The sequence below is a fragment of the Takifugu rubripes genome, chromosome 17 (assembly GCF_901000725.2).
Source record: "Takifugu rubripes chromosome 17, fTakRub1.2, whole genome shotgun sequence".
Taxonomy (NCBI): domain Eukaryota; kingdom Metazoa; phylum Chordata; class Actinopteri; order Tetraodontiformes; family Tetraodontidae; genus Takifugu; species Takifugu rubripes.
The window spans coordinates 9044520-9066331 of NC_042301.1; the positions used below are offsets into that span (position 1 = coordinate 9044520).

Sequence of the window (21812 nt, forward strand, 5' to 3'; positions counted from 1 at the left end):
CGTCACCACTGGAACCAGAGTCTTCTCTTTACAGTCAACCTAAAACACACAGTTAATCCTGAATTACCGGTATGTTGCGGCTCTTCGACCTGCTGAGCCTAAAATCCTCTTCCTCAGGAGGAGGAAGTGACTGGAGCTGCTGAGATATGGAGGAAGAGGAGGTCAATTTCTGGAGACAGATTCAACCCTGATGACAGAAGAAGAGAGGAAGCTGCTGTTGGATCCCGACATCTCTTCAACAGTCTCACCTCACTTACATGTTGAGGGTTGTTTAAACTGGTGACCAGAAGACACATCTGACCTCTGACCTTCATCCAGTTGCTCCCCCTGCTTCCTGTGATCAGACCTCAAATTAACAATTCAGTAGTTGTCCTTAACTGCTGATACAGATTTAATGCTAAATGAGCACAAAGCAGCGACCTCTGTTGGCCTCAGTTAATGGAAACTGTCCCCCAGTTGCTGGTGTGTGGAGCAGAATCAGCTACCCTTACTGAACGAGAGGTCCATCAAGAGGGCGGTGGATGTCCTCTGATGGGATTAAAGGTCAAAAGCTGACTTTCAAACACAATCATCATCATCATCATCATCATCATCATCATCATCATCATCATCATCATGTTAAACACATCTGAGGTCAGTATCTCCTCCTCCATCTGTGATAAAAACAGATGAAATAATCCATAGCCAATCCAGGCTGTTAAAGTTATTCTAAACTGTCATGTAGGATCTTCTCAGTTGAAGCTACAAACCTGAAGATGTTTTTTACAGTCAGACCAACTGCAAAGATGACAAAAGACTACAGTCCTGATTTGACCGCACCACTTCTGCTGCTCCGACTGTTGTAGATGAGTGGGGGACAGAGGTCAGATGACAAAACAGTGAAGAACAAATGTGAGGGACAGATGGAGGAAGGTTTCTTCTCAGAGATCTTGCTCAGCACACTGGAAATACTCCCAAAGACCAGTTCTGTCTAAAATACATGGTGAGATTTTTATACATTTATAATCATGTTGGCACACAAAGCATGAAGAAACAGCTGCATCAGCTCATGTCAAAAATGAAGAGCTTACTCAGATGAGAGTTTATGTTTCTCATTATTTATTTTAGTTCCTGATCAGTATGAGAGGAAGCTCGTGAGCACTGATGCACCAGTTGCTGCCAAGATGTGTTAGTAGATGTGAAGAAAAGCCCAGAATTCAGCACTGATGAAGACCAGGACAGAAGATGATGATCTTCCTCCTCAAACTAAAGAAGCTGATCTTCTCCAACAAACTGATTTGTTTGTAATTTCATGACCCAGTTGTCCCTTGATGGCAGGTTTATCTGAAGCCATTTCTGTTTCTGAAGATGTGGTCCTGACCAGCAGCCATTGTTTCATGACCTGAGTTTTCATTTCTCCCCACAACAAGAAACCTGTTGAGTTCTGCACAGCTGAATCTTGGATTCCATCTTAGCATTTCCTTATATTTGTATTTTCATGCATATAAAATCAAGAAAGAGGAAAGAAGTCGGGCTTTGCTGACATGTCTGCACTACCAGAATAAACCCCTTTCTCTTGAATGAGGAAAAGCAGATGACTGAAAAGAGATGTGAGCAGCAGCTATGGAGTTAGCAGCAGCAGCAGCAGCATTGAGGGTCCTTCTCATCCTTCTCTCTCTTGGAGATACATTTGCACCAACACTGACACAAAGCTGCTCCTCTCACCTCTTTAGTCTCTAGATCCAATCATGAGGGCAGAAATTGGCCCTCAGACCAAAAAATGAACTTTTCCCTCTGTTGGCCTGTCTGCACTCCTGTCTCACCCATCTCCTCTTCCCATTGTCCAGTAGAGACCATTGACCCACCCAGGAGGGTGCCCCTAGTGACGATCCATCATACCAATACAAACTAAACATAAACTAACCAATAACAATTTTAATTTTGATAAATGCTGTAAAGAATGCTCAGGAAAAAGAATAATCAGTAATCTAAAGAAATAATCAATCTGGCAACTGATGCCACAAATTGTGCTTGGTCTTGCTGCCCTTTGGTGCCTCTTCGTTCAGTCCATTCCACTTGTTCTATTGAGAATGTCCACATTGATAAAAATCCAGACCACATTTCCCCTGCAGTCCCCTGTGTGTGTTATTGTACTTGCTACATACTGAGGAGTAAATTCCATCTTACTAGCAAAGTGATGGCATTTTATCTGGTCCTCACAACTTCAAAGGACTGCTTGAGGGGGAAGACCTGGTTTTAAGGTTGAGGCACACAGAAGGAGATGCTCCGGGCAAGATCAAGTCAGAGAGATTAAAGGGATCCAGTGATGGTTCCAGAGGTGGAGGAAGATCCCGTTAGGTGGAGGGTCACCTGCTGAATCCTCCACTTTTTTCTTTGAGAACAAAATTGATGATGAGCTTTGAGTTGGTGAAAAAAAAATACAAAGTTTTTGTGCAATTTTAGGAGTGATTTTGTCAGGTTCCCAGTTTCTGGGAACTCTTTTGCAGGTTTTCTCCTGCGGGGAGCGTGGTGGAGCCATGCCTCAGCCGCAGGTGGTGCCGGGGACTGGTGCACCTGCAGACTATCGGTAATCAAGCCACCTATTTATGGACTGTTCTCACGGTTGGCCAGCGTTGGCGTGTTTTTGTCTGTTTCAGAAAACCCCGGCTTTTGATTTTTCTCTTCAGTCTCACACCGCAGATACACCACAACAGGAAGAACTTTGCTATGCCAGCGTAAGCTTCCATCAGAATGAGGAACATCCTCCTTACTCACACATCATGGCATCTTAGAGTAGCCATCCAGAGGAAGAAGAGGAGGAAGAAGAGTACTCAGCTGTCAGCTTTAAGAGCACAAAGACTTCAGCTCAGTCGGTCCTCATGGGTTCTGTAGAACACACACCACTTTTATTTCCAGCTGGTACCAAAGTTAATCTTCGTCTCCACAGATCAACGGATGACCAGAATGGGTTATCTCTGTATGACGCTGTGACTCACAATACCCCAGTAGGAGGTGTGAAGTCTCTGGTTTACAGCATTTGATTCAGAAATCCAGGAAAGGATGAGCGTGCTTCATAAATACAGCTTGTTCTCAAGACTATTAAATGTACAGTACACTTTAAAATAAAGCTTTTGATTTGAAAGTTTGGTGTTGAAATTCACCTTTTTACATCCTAAAATGAGAAGTTTGAGCAACGATGATTATTGAAGTAGTAAAACTATTGTTGTGGGGACAATGAAAGCATTGGAGATCAATACATCACAATGGTGGATTTGGAGTCATGATCAAAGTCAGAGCAGCAGCTTTGATTTAAGAAGTTTCCTCTTCCAGTTGTTTCCCTACAGACACCTTCAGCTTTGTGGATGTTTCTGCTCATCATCCCTCCTTCCCATCCCTTCAGGAGTTTTTGTGTGAGCAAAGATTAAAGGTCTGTCTGTAACATGTTGGTCACATGATCATCAGCTCTTCTGTCTGACTGATGATTCCAGACGATTTTTAGGCGTGTCTGTCTGAATGGCTGTAATTCTCACTGTAGAGCTGATGAAGATGACTGAACTCTGTTTCAGTTTAATATTTCAAGCATCTCTGTACATGAAGACACCAGATCTTCATCCACCAGTCCAAACAAACATCTGCTGACAAAAGTAAATCACTTTCAGTTCAGATTAAATAACATGCAAATTTTTTCTTCTGGGGATTTCAGCATGGGGATGTTCAAGACATTTACTATTAATAATAAAAAGAGGAAGTGGGTGTGTGCAGTTATGCAGTTCTATAATTGTTCAAGACCACTTCTTTATTTCTGCAAATTGAGGCTGATTTTGGACCAAATATGAGTTCAGCAGCAGCAGAAAATGGATTTGTTATCCTTCTCCTCGTTCTGTCAGGTACTGTAGAACATCAACATTATTACTTCGGTCGAAAAGCTGATTTAATGAGCTGATTCAATGACATTCTGAGTGTTAGCTTGTCCATAAACAGCAGTTCATGTGTGTTATTGTGTCCATAAACAGGCGTTCATATGTGTTATTGTGTCCATAAACAGGTGTTCATGTTTGTTAGTGTGTCCATTAACAGGTATATATGGAGATTAGTGTGTCCATAGACAGGTGTTCATGTTTGTTAGTGTGTCCATTAACAGGTATACATGGAGATTAGTGTGTCCATAGACAGGTGTTCATGTATGTTTGTGTGTCAATAAACAGGCGTACAAAGTGTTAGTGTGTCCATAAACAGGCCTGCATGTGGATAGTGTGTCTATAAACAGACGTACATGTGTGTTAGTGTATCCATAAACAGGCGATCATGTGGTTAGTGTGTCCATAAACAGGCATACATGTGTGTCAGTGTATCCATGAACAGGCATTGATGTGTATTAGTGTGTCCATAACAGGCGTACATGTGTGTTAATGTATCCATAAACAGGCATTGATGTGTATTAGTGTGTCCATAAACAGGCATTGATGTGTATTAGTGTGTCCATAAACAGGCATACATGTGTGTTAGTGTATCCATAAATAGGCATTCATGTATGTTAGTGTATCCATGAACAGGCGTTCACGAGCGTTTATCACACCTTCGCAACATTGTTTTACTTTCTTATTTGTGAGTTTGTGGATCTACTTCATCGTGTCCCCCAGTTTTAATGCTTTATAGGATTTGACTCTCTGGTGTGTTATGTGACCTCTCCTATAAAAACAAATTATCCACAAAGACTGAGGTTCCCCACGGTTCTGTACATGGACCACTCAGATCCACTTGACGTGCGTGGCTGTTGTGAGCTTCAGTCAGGGGCAGAAACAGAAAGTAAAACCTTTTCATACTTGATCTGGTGTTCGATGGTGATTTCTTTACTTTTACAGGAACTAGAAGTCAGACCATCTGGACGGTTTTTTATCCTTCATCTAACATCTGTGCCTCAGAAGGTTCCACAGTGGAAATAAGCTGCAACTACAGTTACCCACATCTGCAACGTGGTCTGTCAGTGGTGGACAGACTGTGGTTCATTAGTGAGGAGGACAAAGTGCCCGTGGATCTGAGGACGCTCTCGCAGTTCGCAGGTCGTGTGGAATATTTCTGCCACAGCAACAAATGTTCTCTGATTATCAGGAAGCTGCGGGAGAGCGACTCCAATGTCTACAAGTTCAGATTCATAACAAATATGGAAACTGGCAAATACACTGGTGAGCCCGGTGTCAGCCTGAGAGTCACAGGTAAGACTGGTGTCACCAGCACACACAAGAATTTGCTCTCAGAGAGAAGATGACTGGGTCAGGAGATGGTTAGAAAACTAACCTGGAGACCACCCAAAGACAGGCAGAGACACCAGACTAGTCTACTCATCACTACAGATGCAGCATCAGGCTCTGGGCCAAAACAAGACAAAAGTACACTGTCCATGCTCCATGTGTAAAAGCAGCAAAAGGAGAAAACATCCAGGGGGGTTGGGGGTGCCAATGAAGCCATGTTGCCTGTGTGAACACCTGGTTTGTTTGATGTCTGCAGGTCTTAAGGTAAAAGAATACAATACAAAAAAATACATCTGTGAGAGCCAGTGTAATCTGGCGGACCCGATTTCCTACATCTGGTACAAGAATGAAGAAAAAGTTGAGCGATCACCAACAAAATACTATTCAGGAAATGTTCGTTATTCAGACCTCATTTCCTGTGCTGTTAAAGGACACGAGGATTTTCCTTCACCACTGAAGTGTGAGTTTACACCCTCAGGATCGTGTTTTCAGTCTGTTTAGAACATTTCATAAACCCGTCATGTGACCCAGAGCTGGTTATGGGGCTCTGGCCTGGATTCTTACCCATGTTCAGGAAGGTTAAAGATTTTCTGCCACAGTTGCATAAATGGAACATATGTCCACCTAAAACACATTTTGCTGCCCCCCATGTTATGTTTATGCTGTGTTCTGTATGTTTGAGTTACATTAGTTTACTTTATTTCAATATCCATATTTGTGTTTAGGTGTCAATGATTGGTCCTGCGCGACATATACTAAAAGGAGCATCTGTACCTTCAAGGGTTCCTCAGTGGATATTTCATGCCACTACGATGAGAGAATCTCATCTAGTTTCTGGTACAGATTTGAGGTTCCTCCACACCATCGAGACCTCACTGCAGACCCCCAGTATGGAGGTCGTGTTGAGGTATTTAGTCCCATTGGAAGCTCCACTCTGAGAATCAAAGACCTGAAAAAGAATGACTCAGCTAATTATCGCTTCAAAATCACAAGCTATAATTGGAAGAACCTCCCTGGAACAACCCTGACGGTCACAGGTACTAAGGAACCTCGACCATTGTTTTTATAGGCGACTATAAGATTATTTTTTAAAGGTGTTTTCAGTAGCCATTAAACTAATCTGCTGGTTCTGTTTCCATCTTCACAGACCCTGATTTAAATGTTCAGGTGTTCCTGTCTCCTTTTGGTCTGAAGCTAATTTGTCACAGCAGTTGTCTCCAAGACCGTTTCCCTTTAATCTGGTATGAGAATGACAGAATAATTCCAGAGGAAAAGTCTGCGTCTTACAGAGGTCACGTCTGGCCTATGAACAGTTATTCCTGTGGGTACCAGACCCATCGTTCTCAACCAGTTTGTGAGTTTATCACCTACATCAAGGCTGCAGCATCTCCTGTTTATTGATTAAATACACAGCCGGCAAATCAAATTTAACCATCAACCATCTAGTCAATTTGCTAGCTGACTGCTGAAATATTGTCAAATCATCTGTAGGAATATTCACAACCTCAGGTCTTGAACTTCCTTGATGTTCTTCAGATGCTCCCACAGTTCCCTTGGTGACCATGAGTCCTCCAGGTGGTGCCGTGCAGAACAGCTCTGTAAATCTGACCTGTCACTCTGATGCTAACCCTGAAGCAAAGTATGCTTGGTTCAGGGCAAACCAGATGCTGGTCAGTGAAGAGTCGCAGCTCTTCATCAAATCTCTACAGGCCTCTGACTGTGGAGAGTATTACTGCACAGCTGAGAACCAGTTCGGATCAAAGACGTCAGGATATGTCTCTGTTGAACTGCTGTGTGAGTACGGTAATAGCAATTAACCATCTGCAGTTCCAGGACCTCCTCTCAGGCTGAAGTCTGCTGTCTTCTCCAGATGCTCCAAAGTCATGCTCAGTGTCAGTGAGTCCCTCTGCTGTGGTAGCGGAGAACACTACAGTCACTCTGAGCTGTAGCTCTGATGCTAACCCAGCAGCTAATTACAGCTGGTACAAGGAGAACCAAACACTCACTCACCAGCAGGAGGGAGTTTATCGTTTCACCTCTATTAGGTCTGAGGATGGAGGGATCTACCACTGCAGGTCTGAGAATCAATACGGAGAGATCAACTCCACAGCTCTCTTCCTGGATATCCAGTGTGAGTAGGAACCACCAGACACTCTCAGAGCTCACTGCTGACCACTGTCTCTCACATTATACGTTAATATAAACGCAGCAGTGAGCAGTAGGGTGTCCTGGTCTATTTTTACTGCTGTATTCTCCCCAGATGCACCGAGACATCCCTCAGTGTCAGTGAGTTCCCCTGGTGAGGTTGAGGAGGACACTACAGTCACCCTGAGATGTAGCTCTGATGCTAACCCAGCAGCTAATTACAGCTGGTACAAGGAGGGTGAAAACTCACCAAAATCCTCAGAGCAGAACTTCACCATCACTCATGTCAGAGCTGAAGACAGTGGACATTATTCCTGTCGAGTCTGGAACACCAGAGGACACCTGACATCCAGCTTACATCTGGTTGTTGCATCAGGTCAGGAATTTTCAGGGTTTCTTCTCATTTAATTATTGGACAGAATAACAGTAAATGTATTCAGGCAGCAAATGTAGGATTTGGATTAGACTAGATTTGGATTTGAATCACTTCTTTTCTGACTGTCCAGATGTGACCAAGCTGATCGGGGTTGGAATTGTCTCTGTGGCCATGGTGTTCTCACTGTTCCTCACTCTCTTGTGGATCAGGTGAGTGGACGACTTGCTTTCCCAGACGTGATTCACCTTGTTTGGTTTCTTTTGGAAATCTCTAAAGATGCTAATGGTGACCTCATAGGAGTTCTTCCCTTATTTAAAGTGGAGCGGGCTGTTTGAGTTGCTATGGAAACATTACATTACATTTGTTGTTTTAATGTCTAGAATGAAGAAAATGTGCGTCAAAAAACCGACCAAATGTCGAAAACCACTGCAGACTAGAGTGCAGGTGAGACCACGAGTACTGGTTAAAAGATTCCTTTTGTGCCCTCAGAGCAGGGTCCTCGTCTACTCTGTAGTTTCTATGTAGCTTCATGATGATGCTGTGTATTTTGTCTTAATAGCACAGAAGCACAAGCTGTCTGGTGGGGGGGGGGGGGGGGGGGGGGGTTAGAATCTTGAGCCAACTTTAGTTGCTCTTCGGTTTGTCCTGACAGATCAAGTCCAGGCCGACTGCCGCAACCCTGGAATTGGATCAGGACCAGGATCAGGATCAGGCGCTGCACTATGCCAGCATCCACCTGCATCTTGACCAGAATGATGTGCTGTACTCAAACATCAGACCAGTCCATGGGTACAGACAGACGGATGAAGACGAGGGCAGCACTGAGTACACTTGTGTGATGGATCAAAGTTAAACGGTCACTCAGACAATCAGTTATCACACGTCCAAACAGAAAGGAAGCAGGTTAAGAATAAGTCTTTCTCTCTTTCTACTTGGGCAGAAGTCAAGATGACCGAGACGATTTTTGTGTGTCGTCCAGCACAGTCAGCAAAGACTTCATGGACATTTGATGATTGATTTTGTTTTGTGTGGAGTTTCAAACATTCAAAAGAACAGCAAAGGGTTTTTTTTCATGTCACAATTTCTTGCTTTATTCTTAATCCTCTATATTTTCTTCATTTTTTCTGTTTCTGGCTCCATGGAAACCAACAGCATGCTATTGAAAAATCATAGTTCTGTAGCACAGATGTCCTCTGTGAAACCATTTATTCACTCAGTAATGCAATAAGTCTAACACCTCTCCTTTTAAAGCCTTTTCTTTATTACAAAAATTCTTGTGCAGTTACCTTCGATAAGTTTACGTGTACAGTTTAATCCGGTCTTGGACGAAATTGGACTCTGGCGCCTGGACTGAATTCGCTCCTTATCACAGGTTACAGGTAACAGAAAATCGAATAACTGACGGGAAGATAAGGTAATGTTTTCTTTGAGGTGCGAGCAAAGATTCTTTCTGATGTGGTAAAATCAACCCAATTGCATTGGGATCTCTGGAACGTTAACTTGTCTACCTCGACATCAGTGTTCAGCAGTGATCACCATGAATTGATCACCTGTGACGCCACCGATTGCTCTGGTTTGTATCTCTGTGAAACTTCGTGAGCTCGTTTCTAGAGGTGTTTCCTCTTGTTCCATCTCCAGCCTGAGCTTCACTTTGTAATACCTTCAGAGTAATTCAATCGTGACTGACCAGCTGCTCAGAACTGAGTAGGGGTGGGCATGGCCTCTGCTGGATCAGACCTTCCCCTTGTCTACACCTGAATGATCACTTTGGATTTAGCAATTCAGAGAACAACAGACAGGAACAGTCACTTCTTGCAGAGCTCTTGAGTGATTTATTTATGAAGCTGAGACACTGACTCCTCTACAGACGTCTGTGGAGACACTAGAATATTCATCAAATGTAAAAAGATAACAGCTGAATGAATGAAAATCAGGACACTGGTGCAATGTGACCATGGACACGGAAGCGGTACAAACACGTGTACTCCTCCTGACCCCAGTTGGATAGGACATGGAGTTCCACGGCGTCGTACACCTTCTCTGTGGGATCCTGCAGGGTGAACGTCTGCGATTGTTCTCCACGGCAGTCGTACATGAAGCTTCCAAGAAATGTTTCTTCTTCTGGCTGGGACTTGATGCCCTGCAGGTAAATCAAAGCTAGATGAGAAGGAATCCTAGTCACAGCTGCTGAGGGATTGAAAATCAGGAATGCCGTTGGAAATGCACCAGACCAGCGACCACACTGGTCCAAGAATGGTTTCAATGTCAGGAAGATAAATGCAGAATGATGTAACAGATGACATGTAGCACAAGATGGTTATGAGTTAAGAATAGTCTGGACTCACATAGACTTCAAAGTCTTTGGGGGCAGATTTGATTTCGCCGGTTGGGGAGTTGGAGAGTGATGCGTGCTCCAGTGTCACATGTGTTATTCTGATGGGATGAGACAGCGAGACGCCCAGCGTCCCTTTTGACCCAACAAAGGGCCAACATACACCTGGAAGCATCAGGACACCCTGAGGGAGAGTGAGAGGCATGGCTGTCAGGAAGGAAGCTCACACATGAACATTCGCAACCAAAGAGGGCACTCAGTACCTGGATGACCGTGCGTGGACCTCTGTAGAGGCGCCACAGGGGGATTCCAAACAGGGTCAGACGAGCTGAGGTAGACGTGTATGTCGGGGAGCACCTGCTCATGATCACACTGGCACCTTCATGCACAAGAACAAACACAGACACACACACAGGCACACACAAAGGCACACACATAGGCAGACACACACATACACACACAAAGGCACACCCAGGCACGCAGGCCCACATAACCACACATACAGGCACACACACACATACATTAGTACACTCTTAAAAGGACTTTGTTTTGTGCCTATGTTTTCTAAGATTTTTGAGTGCAAAGGTGTCATGTGATTGACCTTGACTTTCCAGGGCAAAGTCGGCCATCTCGTCTGCAGAAGGAAGTCGGCACTTTGAACAGTCTTGTATCTTGTTCATCTGAGCCAGCATGCCGTGCTCCTGATCGATGTTTAACATCAACAGGTGTCACAAGCCAGCACACAGACAGATGAAGTCAGATCAGACAGTCTAATCTGCCACCTGACTTACCTGCACAAGTTTCCTGACCAGCTCCTCGATGGATTGATGAGGCTCTGGGGTAATACTGTCATCTTCAAACCTCTGCTGAGGGTGTTCACACTCTTTGTTCTGCTACAGGAAGCAAACCAGCTTTGTATAGTTGTTGGAGACATGTCTGGGCTATCTGAGATAGTTAGCATGGTAATGTGACTCTAAATCTGTGCATCTCTGGTCATCAGTACCAGCTTAAATGTGAATAATAGAAACATTCATTCAAAATCAAGGTGCTGTTAGTAAATAAGGCTTTCAAAACCCAAATCCAAACATGCTCAAAACTCACATGTATGGATCTTAGATTTATCAGAGGATAGTCAAGTGAGTCCAACAGCGGGAAGAAGAACCAAATATCTGGAACCAAGAACAGAAGCTCATGAAGATACAATAGAAGAATCTCAATGACGATGTGAACAAATGTTTGACCACTTACATAAAGCAACGAGGAGGAGGAGGAGGAGGAGTAGGAGGAGGAGAAGGAGAGTAACAAAGACGTTCTTCACAGGACGGCTTCTTGTTTTAACTGCAGGGACAACAAAAATTTCCTGTAAGTGTAAACATGTCCCAATGAGCAGCTCTGGGCTGGGAAATGAGACGTCCTTTATTAGTTAGCATCATACGAACATTCAGTCAACAATGGAGGAGGGGAGTCCTGCACGCTTGCCTGGACGTGGGATATCCGGGACTTCCTGCTCTTTCTAAACACACACACACACACACACACACACACCCACACACACACACACACACACACACACAGGTAATTCCATCAGTGTGTACACACATGTGCATGGTCGCATCAGGGTCAGTTACCTGATGGGTGTTTCGCGATAACAGATCCTCTGTGTGGGCATGGTTATTGACCTAATGCTGTAGCTGTGGCCGTGTGGGTGAGGACTATCCCTGTGCATGACTGAAACACACAAACATGACACCTCATTGGACTGCAGACATCATCAGATCTAGAGCAGGAAAAAGGCCTGTGAGATCAATAGAGTTGGAGATTCTGGCCCCTGATGATCAATGATCAATGATCACTTCAGGTTTTCAATTGTTACGTTCTCTTTTAATAATAACAGTTGTGACAAATAAATTTTTACATAGCTTCAGTCACGCGATCAAAGGAGAAAACAGGATTATTACGAGTGTTTTTATCAAGAAATTGGATCAATATTTCATCCCAACCACTGACCTGTAGGTATTTGCAAGCTAACATAAACTTAACTGTTGGCAAAGTATTTATCTTTGGCAAAGCTGAATTGGCAAAGCTTAATTTTAGCTTTGAAGCTTTGAAAATCCCACTGAAATCAAAAGATGAAAGGATAATTATTAAGTTAAGAGGTCATCATGTCCTGTGTTTCAGACACTCAAAAGTTTCAGTGTTTCTACCTGGGGGACATTGTTTCAATGTAGAATGACATTTTCTGCTGATATTTGTATTTTTAATGGACAAACTTTAATCCACACATGGACACTAATGACCTGAGAGTCTGAAGGAGGCTCTTAACATCTTAGAGTCTGTGAGCTATACTGCAACCATCCAGCAGATGGACGCCGGTTTGTTCTGGTATTACTGTCGGGACTGTTGTGTTTACTGTCAGTGCCCAGTTCGGAGGTTATAATGTCCTGCTGGGGACAAACCAGATGAAAAGATCAAGATCAAAATCTGACAAAAGTTTCAGGTGCAAAAACTTTATTAGAAAATAAATAGTAAAGATGTTTGATTCAACAGAAACGCAATTTATGGCAGATTATTTCGCTAAATAATTCTCTTATCAATCAAGGAGGCTCAGAAATATCCAGACGGCTTCCATTGGGTAATGTATTGCATCACTTCCTGTCTTCTCAATAGAGTTTGTTGTTGCACTGTGCGTGTTGTATTCTTTTTAAAATTGATTACTCTGGATATTCCAGTTACTTGCCAACAACAAGGAGAAATAATTCAAATTAAACAAATACAGGAGTCTACCAATCACTAGCATGGCCTCACCATCTGTTTCACCCGGTGTCTCACCCTGTGTCTGTTCAGTGTGTGAAATGTTTAGTTACTCTTCTGCCTCCTTTAGTAAAGGGAATAGGTGCAGAAAGTGTAGTTTATTAATGGCTCTGGAGGCGAGCTTGAGACACAGTTCCGCAGCTTGGAGTTGCATCAGGTAGCCAGGAGAAGGTAGCTGCCGCCTATCGTAGCTACAGCTAGCTGTCTCCCGGCAGCAGCCGGCAAGCCAGGGCAGCTGGGTGACGGTTCGCAGGAAGTGTAGCCCAAACCAAAGGCCCACGGTGCACCACCAACCCATGGCTAACTGTTTTTCCCCACTTGGCGACAAACCCACTGAGAAACCGACTCTGGTAATTGGCGACTCGGTTTTGCGCTACGTGAACCCGACTCCAGCAACCATAGTTAGATGCATTCCAGGGGCCAGAGTGGGTGACATAGAAGCCAATCTAAAGCTGCTGGCGAGAAGTAAACCTAAATTCAGCAAAGTTATTATTCACGTCGGAGCAAACGACCTCTCTCATTTCTAGTAACTTGGCCAATTTTATTGACCCAAAGTGACCTGACAAACCAGGGTCCAGACCAGGATGCAGAGTTGTAGTCTTACACACCTCTCTGCTGCTTCCATAGAACCCCTTATCCACCAACAATAACATATTAAACACTATAGAGGTAGTCTCTGTTCCACGGTTAAAAGTTCACCAAGCACAGAGCAGGGGAGTGGTCAATCACCATAATCTTATTAAAATTAATACCAAAGCACAAATTGGAGAAACTAACATCACAATTAAATGTGGACTATTAAATATTAGATCTATTTTGTGTAAATCCCTGTTAGTGCAAGACCTGATAGCAGATCATCACATTGATTTATTCTGTCTAAATGACACCTGGCTTAAGGAGGAGGAGTATGTTAGCTTAAACGAATCTACTCCTCCTACCCATCTTAATTATCATATTCCTCATGTTAATGGTCAAGGATGGGGAGTGTCAGCAATCTATCACTCCAAGTTATTAATTAATCCTAGACCAAAACATGGCTCTAGTTCATTTGAAAGCCTGACTCTTGGCATCACCCATCTGAACCGGAAGGCAGAAAAGCCACTTTTGTTTGTAGTTGTATATCGGCCCCCTGCTGGGCCACATTCAGAGTTCCTGTCTGAGTTCTCTGACTTCTTATCTGACTTAGTCCTTAGAACAGATAAAGTCATTATTATTGGAGACTTTAACATCCATGTAGATTTTGTAAATGACAGCTTTAGAAACGGCTTTATCTCATTACTTGAGTCAGTTGGTTACCTTCAACAGATAAACCAACCAACGCATAACTTCAACCACACCCTTAATCTAGTTCTGACTTACGGTGTTGAGATAGAACATGTGTCAGTGTTCCCTCAGAACCCACTCCTGTCAGATCATTCTTTGATCACTTTTCTCACTGAGAATCATGCTTGATTCTGTAGCCCCCTGAAAAAGAAAATAGTAAATCAGAGGAGGTGTGCCCCCTGGTATGATTCACAACTTAGGACCCTCAAGCAGAAAGTGCGAAGACTAGAAAGGAAGTGGTATTCTTGTAAAATAGACAGCTACCATATAGCCTGGAAAGACTGGTAGTTTATAAAAAGGCCCTCTCTAAGGCTAGAACAGCCTATTTTTCTTCTTTAATTGAAGAAAACAAGAACAACCCCAGGTGTCTTTTCAGCACTGTGGCCAAATTAACCAGGAATCACAGTGTTTTAGATCCACGTATCAAATCAATCTTTATTTATATAGCGTCTTATACAATCAAAATTGTTACAAGGCGCTTTCCAGAATCCCAGGGCCTAACCCCAGACAAGCAACAATGGCAAGGAAAAACTCCCCTTGGCTCGGTAAAGAGAGAGGAGAGGAGAGGAGAGGAGAGGAGAGGAGAGGAGAGGAGAGGAGAGGAGAGGAGAGGAGAGGAGAGGAGAGGAGAGGAGAGGAGAGGAGAGGAGAGGAGAGGAGAGGCACAGGGCACAGAAACACACACAAAAATACACTATACAACGGGTCAGCGGGGCCGGGTCATGCAGCTCCGAAGGCGCCAATACCTGTAAATGAATAGAGAAGGTGGGGGGGGGGGGGAGCAGAAAAACTACACAGGAATCAGCATAACTAGTCTGCTTGATGAGGAGGAGGAAAGGAGAGGAAAGGAGAGGAGAGGAGAGGAAACCATGACCCAGTGGGGTGACAGAGGCCTGTCAGGTGATCATGTTTCCGGACCCCGGCAGCCTTGGCCTATAACAGCATAGCTAAGATGTGACCTAACGATTAGACGACCCCCTAAGTATGATAATTTGTCTATCTGTGATAGTAACTGGAACTACAAAATTAGTAACAATAAGCTTTTTCAAAGAGGTAGGTTTTAAGTCTGATCTTAAAAGTGGCGATGGAGTCAGCCTCCCGTACCTGGACAGGGAGCTGGTTCCATAGCAGGGGGGCCTGGTAGCTAAATGCTCGGCCCCCTGTTCTACCTTCAGACTCTAAAGGTAGAACGGGGGTAGAACGTCTCCTGTACCCTGTCCAGGTACAGGAGGCTGACTCCATCTCTACTTTTAAGATTAAAATCTTCCTGTCTGAAAAGCTTATTGCCACTAATTCTGTCGTTCCAGCTCTTGATTTACCAGTTGATCTTCGCTCCTACCCTCACCTATGGTGATGAGCTTTCATTGCCCGAAAGAACAGGATCACGGGTACAAGTGGCCAAAATGATCTTCCTCCGTAGGGTTTCTGGGTTGTCCCTTAGAGATAGGGTGAGAAGCTCTGCCATCCAGGAGGAGCGCGGAGTAGAGCCGCTGCTCCTCCGCGTTGAGAGGAACCAGATGAGGTGGCTTGTGTCAGGTTCCCAGTTTCTGGGAACTTTTTTGCAGGGTTTCTCCTGCGGGGGGCGTGGTGGAGCCAGGCCTCAGCCACAGGTGGCGCCGGGGACTGGTGCACCTGCAGACACTCGGTAATCAAGCCACCTATTTATGGACTGTTCTCACGGTTGGCCAGCGTTGGCGTGTTTTGTCTGTTTCGGAATACCCCGGCTATACCCTCCTGGACTATCGTGAGACTTTTTCCTTCGTGGATAACTTTTGAACCCGTTTATCGGATTGTCGTTTGTCTCTTTCCTTTTTTGTCGTAAGTTTTCATTTCCTGTTTTGATTAAGAACTGAGTCGTGGTCTCCACGCCTTTTGAGTTGCACAACTTTCTATAAACTTAAATAAAGCTTCTCGGAAAACGATACGCCACTGTGTCCTGCCTGCTTTCGGGTCCTGATACAATCGTTCGTAACAGCTTGGGCATCTAGTTAGGATGCCCCCTGGACCCAGGACACGTTGGAGAGACTATGTCTCTCAACTGGGAATGCCTGGGGATCCCCCCAGATGAGCTGGAAGAAGTAGCTGGGTAGAGGGAAGTTTGGGCCTCTCTGCTTAGGCTGCTGCCCCCGCGACCCGATAAGCGATAGAGGATGGATGGATGGATTGAGGGTCGTCTAATTATTAGGGTAACATCTTAGTTATGCTGTCATAGGCCGAGGCTGCTGGGGCCCATCATGATCGCCTGAAAAACCTCTGTCACCCTGCTGGGTCATGGCTGCCTCTCCTCTCCTCTCCTCATGTCGCAAATCACTCCCTGTACCCAATATAGTGCACTAACTAGGGCATATGCCATGTTAAAGGGTGTTGAGATCACTGTACCCTATTTAGTGGACCTCAGTGTATCCCATAATACTTATAATAGTGTGCAAGTGATTCTCCCTAACCAACCATTGCCTCCCACATGAGCAGGTAGTCATGATGCTAACTATGAATTAATTAATAACTTATTAATTTAGGCCACAGCTGAATACAATCAAACATTTTCAATTTTAAAACACAACAGAATTACATATGAACCGCCAGCTTCATCTCTCTGCAGCAGGTATATCACTGCGTCATCAACCCCCACCTTGGGCTGATAGGCAAACTGCAGAGGGTCCTGAAAGGGGCTCACCAGAGGTCTGAGGTGTGACAGCACCAGCCGCTCCATGACCTTCATAATGTGGGAGGTCAGTGCTATTTGCCTGTAGTCACTCGGTGCCACAGGATGGGTCTTCTTTGGCACCGGGACCAGGCAGGATGTCTTCCAAAGCACTGGGATCCTCTGAAGATGAAGGCTCTGGTTGAACAGGTGCTGCAGTATTCCACACAGCTGCCTGGAGCAGTTCCTCAGCACTCGTGGGCTGATGCCGTCCGGTCCGGCAGCCTTCCTCTGGTTGAGCCTCTCCAGCTCTCTCCTCACCTGGCCAGACGTGAAGGATAGTCCTGTCGGGGGGATGGGTGACATGCTGGGATCCATGTAGGGTGTCAGCAAGGGGAGGGGGAAGAAGTTGGCAGAGGTGTTAGGGGCTCTGGGAGGTGTGAAGGGGACCCATTGTTATCCAGAGGAATATTGGGACAGCTGGGGGAGGGGGAGCTAGAATCAAACCTGTTGAAAAACTGGTTCAACTCATTAGCTTGGTCCACGTTCCCATCAGCTGAGCGTATTCCTTTCTTCTGGAAGCCAGTGATCGTCCTCATCCCACTCCAAACATCCTTGGTCTGGTTTCTCTCCAGTCTCTCCTCCAGCTTCTTCCTGTAGGCGTCCTTGCTCTCCTTCAGACTGCGTAATTTAAACTTTCATCAACATGGTAGAGAATTCAGTGAGGCAAAGAAGCTTTTCCTGCCCAAGATTTGATCCTGTTAAAATGGAGTTTGTCCACTCACCCTCAGTGTACCAGCAGCATATTTTTTACAGCTCCTGATATTAAAGAAGGGTTGTGAAGAGCCCATCCTAAAAAATCTGTCCGTGTGTCTGGTTACTGTTCTACTGGTTCCTTGTCTTCGGTGAACAGTCAAGTTCATACTTGGTCCTTGTTAGTAGAGCGTCATCAGACACTTTTTGTCCTCATTTCCTTTTTGTCCATCCATCCATTTTGTAAGGTTTTCCCTTATAGAACCCATCCCAAGAGGAGTCTCCCCAGCTCATCACAGGACTGACACACAGAGCAACAACCATTCTCACCCGAGGACGGTCATGAATTCACCCTAAATGCAGGTTTTTTTGACTGTGGGAAGATGTTCAAGTACCTGGACAGAACCCACGTGGAAAGAACATCAAAATACCACAGAGAAAAGTCTCTTGTTCCCCGGGGGTGGAAACCAGCAACCCTTACTGTTACAGTGGTAGTGGTAGGAAAACTTCCCTTTAACAGGAAGAACCCTTGAGCAGGACCATGCTCATATGTGGGGACCCTACTGTTGACAGAGAAGACACAATCTGAAATAAAGCCCAACCCAAACATTCTGAACATCAATATTTCACCTCTTTTCTGCTTGTTAACACGTTTAATGTTTGTAAAGTGTAAAGTTAAACCTTGTTGACACACTTTGTTGGGGGTCTTCCTGCTTAACATGTAAGTTCAGCAGAAGCGGGTCTTCTTCTAAAAACATCCTACTTCTTCAAGCTTTCTTTGATTGAGACTGCCGAATCTCTCCAATATAATCAGCAGCCGTGAGGAGAAAAGACACTAAAGTAGGGGTTTCCTCAAGCACTAAAGTAGCTTGAAGGACCCCGTCAGGCTCCTGTGGTGGCTGATTTAAAACACTCATTCTGAAAGCCCGTTCAATTTTTTTATCAACTGGACTCAAATGAAACTCACAAATCCATGCAGAACTTCTTTATTGGGCAGAATGCCACAGAAAATTAATCATCCCCATAGACAGAAAACCCCCAAATGATTCTGGAGGAAAAGCGCTTCTAGCTTTGGGGGAGAACTTCTGAGGTGATCAAAAACAGCAGGTAAAACTGGTGAAGATGAAGAATTCAGTGTAGTGAGAAGGTCATGAGGAGGTTCTTAGATCCTGCTCAGATGGACAAGACCTTGGCAGTTCTGTTTGCGCGCAGCTTCGTACAAGGTCCTGTAGAAGAACAGTGACAAAAACGCTGTTAAAAAAATGAAGGGATATTATTCCTAACTGCATTCATCTGCAGAATGCCAATAGAAACACATAATCATTTATTGTTTAAAAGGAAATATTTCTTATGCATTAGCAGATTGAAGGTTTACCTTAATGGTGGCTGATGTGTTAAACAACAAAAGAATGTGTTTAATTAAAGGGTGTCCATGCAGAAATATTAGATGTTAAAATGAGGAGATAAAAACAGGCTGTTCATCACTGATACCTCAAATACTTCTTGGTCCACTTAGACTTCAGGGCTACAGAGACCAAAAGAACATTAATGTCAGATATTAAAGAGGAGCTTTAAATCACTTTTTAAAATCTCTGAAACACAAACTCACGAGGGAGATGTCTCAGTTTCATCTTCTCCTCACTTGAGTTCGCCTCTCTCTTCCTTCTCTTATTGCCTGGACTTGTTGCACTTCCTGTTGGCCTCATTGTCACACCATTTTCCCCATCACTGTCTTCATCTGACTCTGATGAATGAGACGTCTCCTCACTTGAGTCCACATCTCTCTTCCTTCTCTTATTGCCTGGACTTGTTGCACTTTCTGTTGGCCTCATTGTCAAGCCATTATCCTCATCGTTGTCTTCATCTGACTCTGATGAATGAGACGTCTCCTCACTTGAGTCCACATCTCTCTTTCTTCTCTTATTGCCTGGACTTGTTGCACTTCCTGTTGGCCTCATTGTCACGCCATTTTCCCCATCGCTGTCTTCATCTGACTCTGATGAATGAGACCTCTCCTCACTTGAGTCCACATCTCTCCTCCTTCTCTTATTGCCTGGACTTGTTGCACTTTCTGTTGGCCTCATTGTCACACCATTATCCTCATCGTTGTCTTCATCTGACTCTGATGAATGAGATGTCTCCTCACTTGAGTCCACATCTCTCTTCCTTCTCTTATTGCCTGGACTTGTTGCACTTCCTGTTGGCCTCATTGTCACGCCATTTTCCCCATCCCTGTCTTCATCTGACTCAGAAGAACGAGACGTCTCCTCACTTGAGCTCACCTCTCTCTTTCGTCTCTTATTGCCTGGACTTATTGCACTTCTTGTTGGCCTCATCGTCACAGCGTTGTTCTCATCACTGTCTTCACTGGCATTGCTGTCACTGTCAGAATCTTCCTCAGTTTCTGATGAAGGAGAATCCTCCTCACTTGACTCTACCTGTCTTGGACTCGTCCTAGAGGGTTCAAAGATTGAGACAGTGATGTTTGGCTGTCCTGGTGATGTTGGAAGTCTTTCATCGGTGGTTTCCTGACCAGGAGGTCCAGTTGTCATTGGGTCTTCGATGTTTGGTCCAGTTGTCATTTGGTCTTCGATATTTGGTCCACTTGTCATTTGGTCTTCAGTATTTGGTCCACTTGTCATTAGATCTTCCATATTTGGTCCACTTGTCATTAGGTCTTCAATATTTGGCCCACTTGTCATTAGGTCTTCAATATTTGGTCCACTTGTCATTAGATCTTCCATATTTGGTCCACTCGTCATTAGATCTTCCATATTTGGTCCACTTGTATTTGGGTCATCGATATTTGGTGTACTGGTGGTTCTAGGCCTGGTGGTCCCAGATCTGCCAGTTGTTGTGATGGACTCGTATAACTGACAGATCACTGGAGCAAACCCATTGTTCATGCAGAAAAGAAGAACACTGATCAGATCAGAAACATACCTTGCTGTTGCCAGAACTCGTAACATCTCAAGGGTTAGTGCTCATGAACAGGAAGCCCTGAGCTATACCACTGTTACTCTATACATGACGACAACCAGCACAACTGAAAACTCTTAGATCATGTCTGATTTATTCAACTGAAACTAAACTCTGGATTATTGTGATTCAATATTATAACTCATCAAGTCCAAAAGGTGTCTGTGTTCCAACAATACAAACATTTAAATTCAGAAAAGTCCAACAAATTAGCTGAACATTTTTTACTGAAATCACTCTGCAATAATCTGAATGTTTCTGTGTGTAGGTGCTCCCTAAATTATGTGCTGAAAGGCAGATTTAACTCACCTTGGGCTGGAATTCTCCTTCCTGTACCCCTTAGCCCTCTGCCCTTGGACCCTCCGGGCATCAGAACCAACACGGCCAAAAGCACAAGTGCGCTCAGCTTCATGTCAACACCTTCTGACGGACAAAGATGAGAAGAGACTAGACTGTGTTCACAAACGCAGACTAATTTCCAATGTAAATACAGTCTGAACAAAAGAGCTGAAACACAGCACAGCTGATCTCTGATCCCTGATCCAGATCAGTCTCAACACAAATATCCTTCAAATTCATTTGACAGTAAATTTCATCACATATTTCAGCCAGAATCCCAACATCAGCTCTACAAGAGTGAAAGACTGTTCTCACGAGGTTCTTCAGCTGCAGATGAAGGTTCCTAGAGGTGCTGAAGGATGCTTCTGTCCTCCTGACTGAAGATGCAGCCCTGCCAGGCTTTTATATCCTGCCTGAAAGACTGGACCAACCGGTTTGTCCTACTGTCTCACAGCATTTCCTGAACGATGCGAGTCTAAAGACCTGAACAAAGGCTGTTGTCGTCAGGGTAAACACAGAGCTTCTGGGGCCCTTTTCTCTTTTCATCAACAGTTCATATTCCATCATCATAGTTCATTCATAAACAGATGATTTGAAATCATTCTGCGTTCTAATGTTTTAATTTTAATTCACTGTTGAGCAATACATCAGTAAATAGTTTTAATGACATTAAAGGTGCATCTCTAAACAAGGCCTGAATTTACATTTATGTAAAGGTGAGTGAATGTCTTATCTAAAATGTGTTACACCTGTAGGGTGAAGGGGTGAAGCACCCTTCAGCCAAATAATTCTGCAATCCTCCAACAAAAACTACCTGATGTGGGGCTGAAGGACAAATTGGCACCTGCCCCCCTTTGACTTTTAAACTTAGACCCCATGTATAAC

General features: G+C 44.2%; 3 protein-coding genes across 5 annotated transcripts; 1 reads left to right on the plus strand and 2 right to left on the minus strand.

Moving 5' to 3' along the window:
• Positions 1-3733: 3733 nt before the first annotated feature.
• LOC105417661 (carcinoembryonic antigen-related cell adhesion molecule 5-like) lies at positions 3734-9034 on the plus strand. 2 transcript variants are annotated; one of them, XM_011612638.2, is made up of 12 exons: positions 3734-3866; positions 4842-5192; positions 5485-5688; positions 5954-6265; positions 6376-6582; positions 6765-7022; positions 7099-7359; positions 7489-7749; positions 7880-7958; positions 8130-8193; positions 8402-8605; positions 8690-9034. In XM_011612638.2, exons 1-11 carry the CDS (start codon positions 3812-3814, stop codon positions 8600-8602), a joined length of 2253 nt encoding a protein of 750 aa, XP_011610940.2. In that variant the 5' UTR covers positions 3734-3811; the 3' UTR covers positions 8603-8605; positions 8690-9034. The 2 variants fall into 2 exon arrangements, with proteins under 2 accessions (XP_011610940.2, XP_011610939.2); XM_011612637.2 differs by having other exon boundaries at positions 8402-9034.
• A 543-nt stretch (positions 9035-9577) lies between these two features.
• On the minus strand, positions 9578-12105 carry LOC115253298 (SUN domain-containing protein 1-like). The gene is made up of 10 exons (XM_029850956.1): positions 12089-12105; positions 11710-11809; positions 11521-11594; positions 11330-11419; positions 11183-11250; positions 10873-10974; positions 10683-10782; positions 10345-10460; positions 10095-10265; positions 9578-9889 (listed from the first exon to the last, which is right to left on the minus strand). The coding sequence occupies exons 2-10, from the start codon at positions 11805-11807 to the stop codon at positions 9680-9682; spliced, it is 1029 nt and encodes a 342-aa protein (XP_029706816.1). The 5' UTR covers positions 11808-11809; positions 12089-12105; the 3' UTR covers positions 9578-9679.
• Positions 12106-18579: 6474 nt separating this feature from the next.
• On the minus strand, positions 18580-21393 carry LOC105417660 (clumping factor B-like). 2 transcript variants are annotated; one of them, XM_011612636.2, is made up of 5 exons: positions 21243-21393; positions 20898-21008; positions 19219-20493; positions 19101-19134; positions 18580-18835 (listed from the first exon to the last, which is right to left on the minus strand). In XM_011612636.2, the coding sequence occupies exons 2-5, from the start codon at positions 20998-21000 to the stop codon at positions 18772-18774; spliced, it is 1476 nt and encodes a 491-aa protein (XP_011610938.2). In that variant the 5' UTR covers positions 21001-21008; positions 21243-21393; the 3' UTR covers positions 18580-18771. The 2 variants fall into 2 exon arrangements, with proteins under 2 accessions (XP_011610938.2, XP_011610937.2); XM_011612635.2 differs by having other exon boundaries at positions 20898-21011; positions 21243-21341.
• Between the last annotated feature and the right edge of the window lie 419 nt (positions 21394-21812).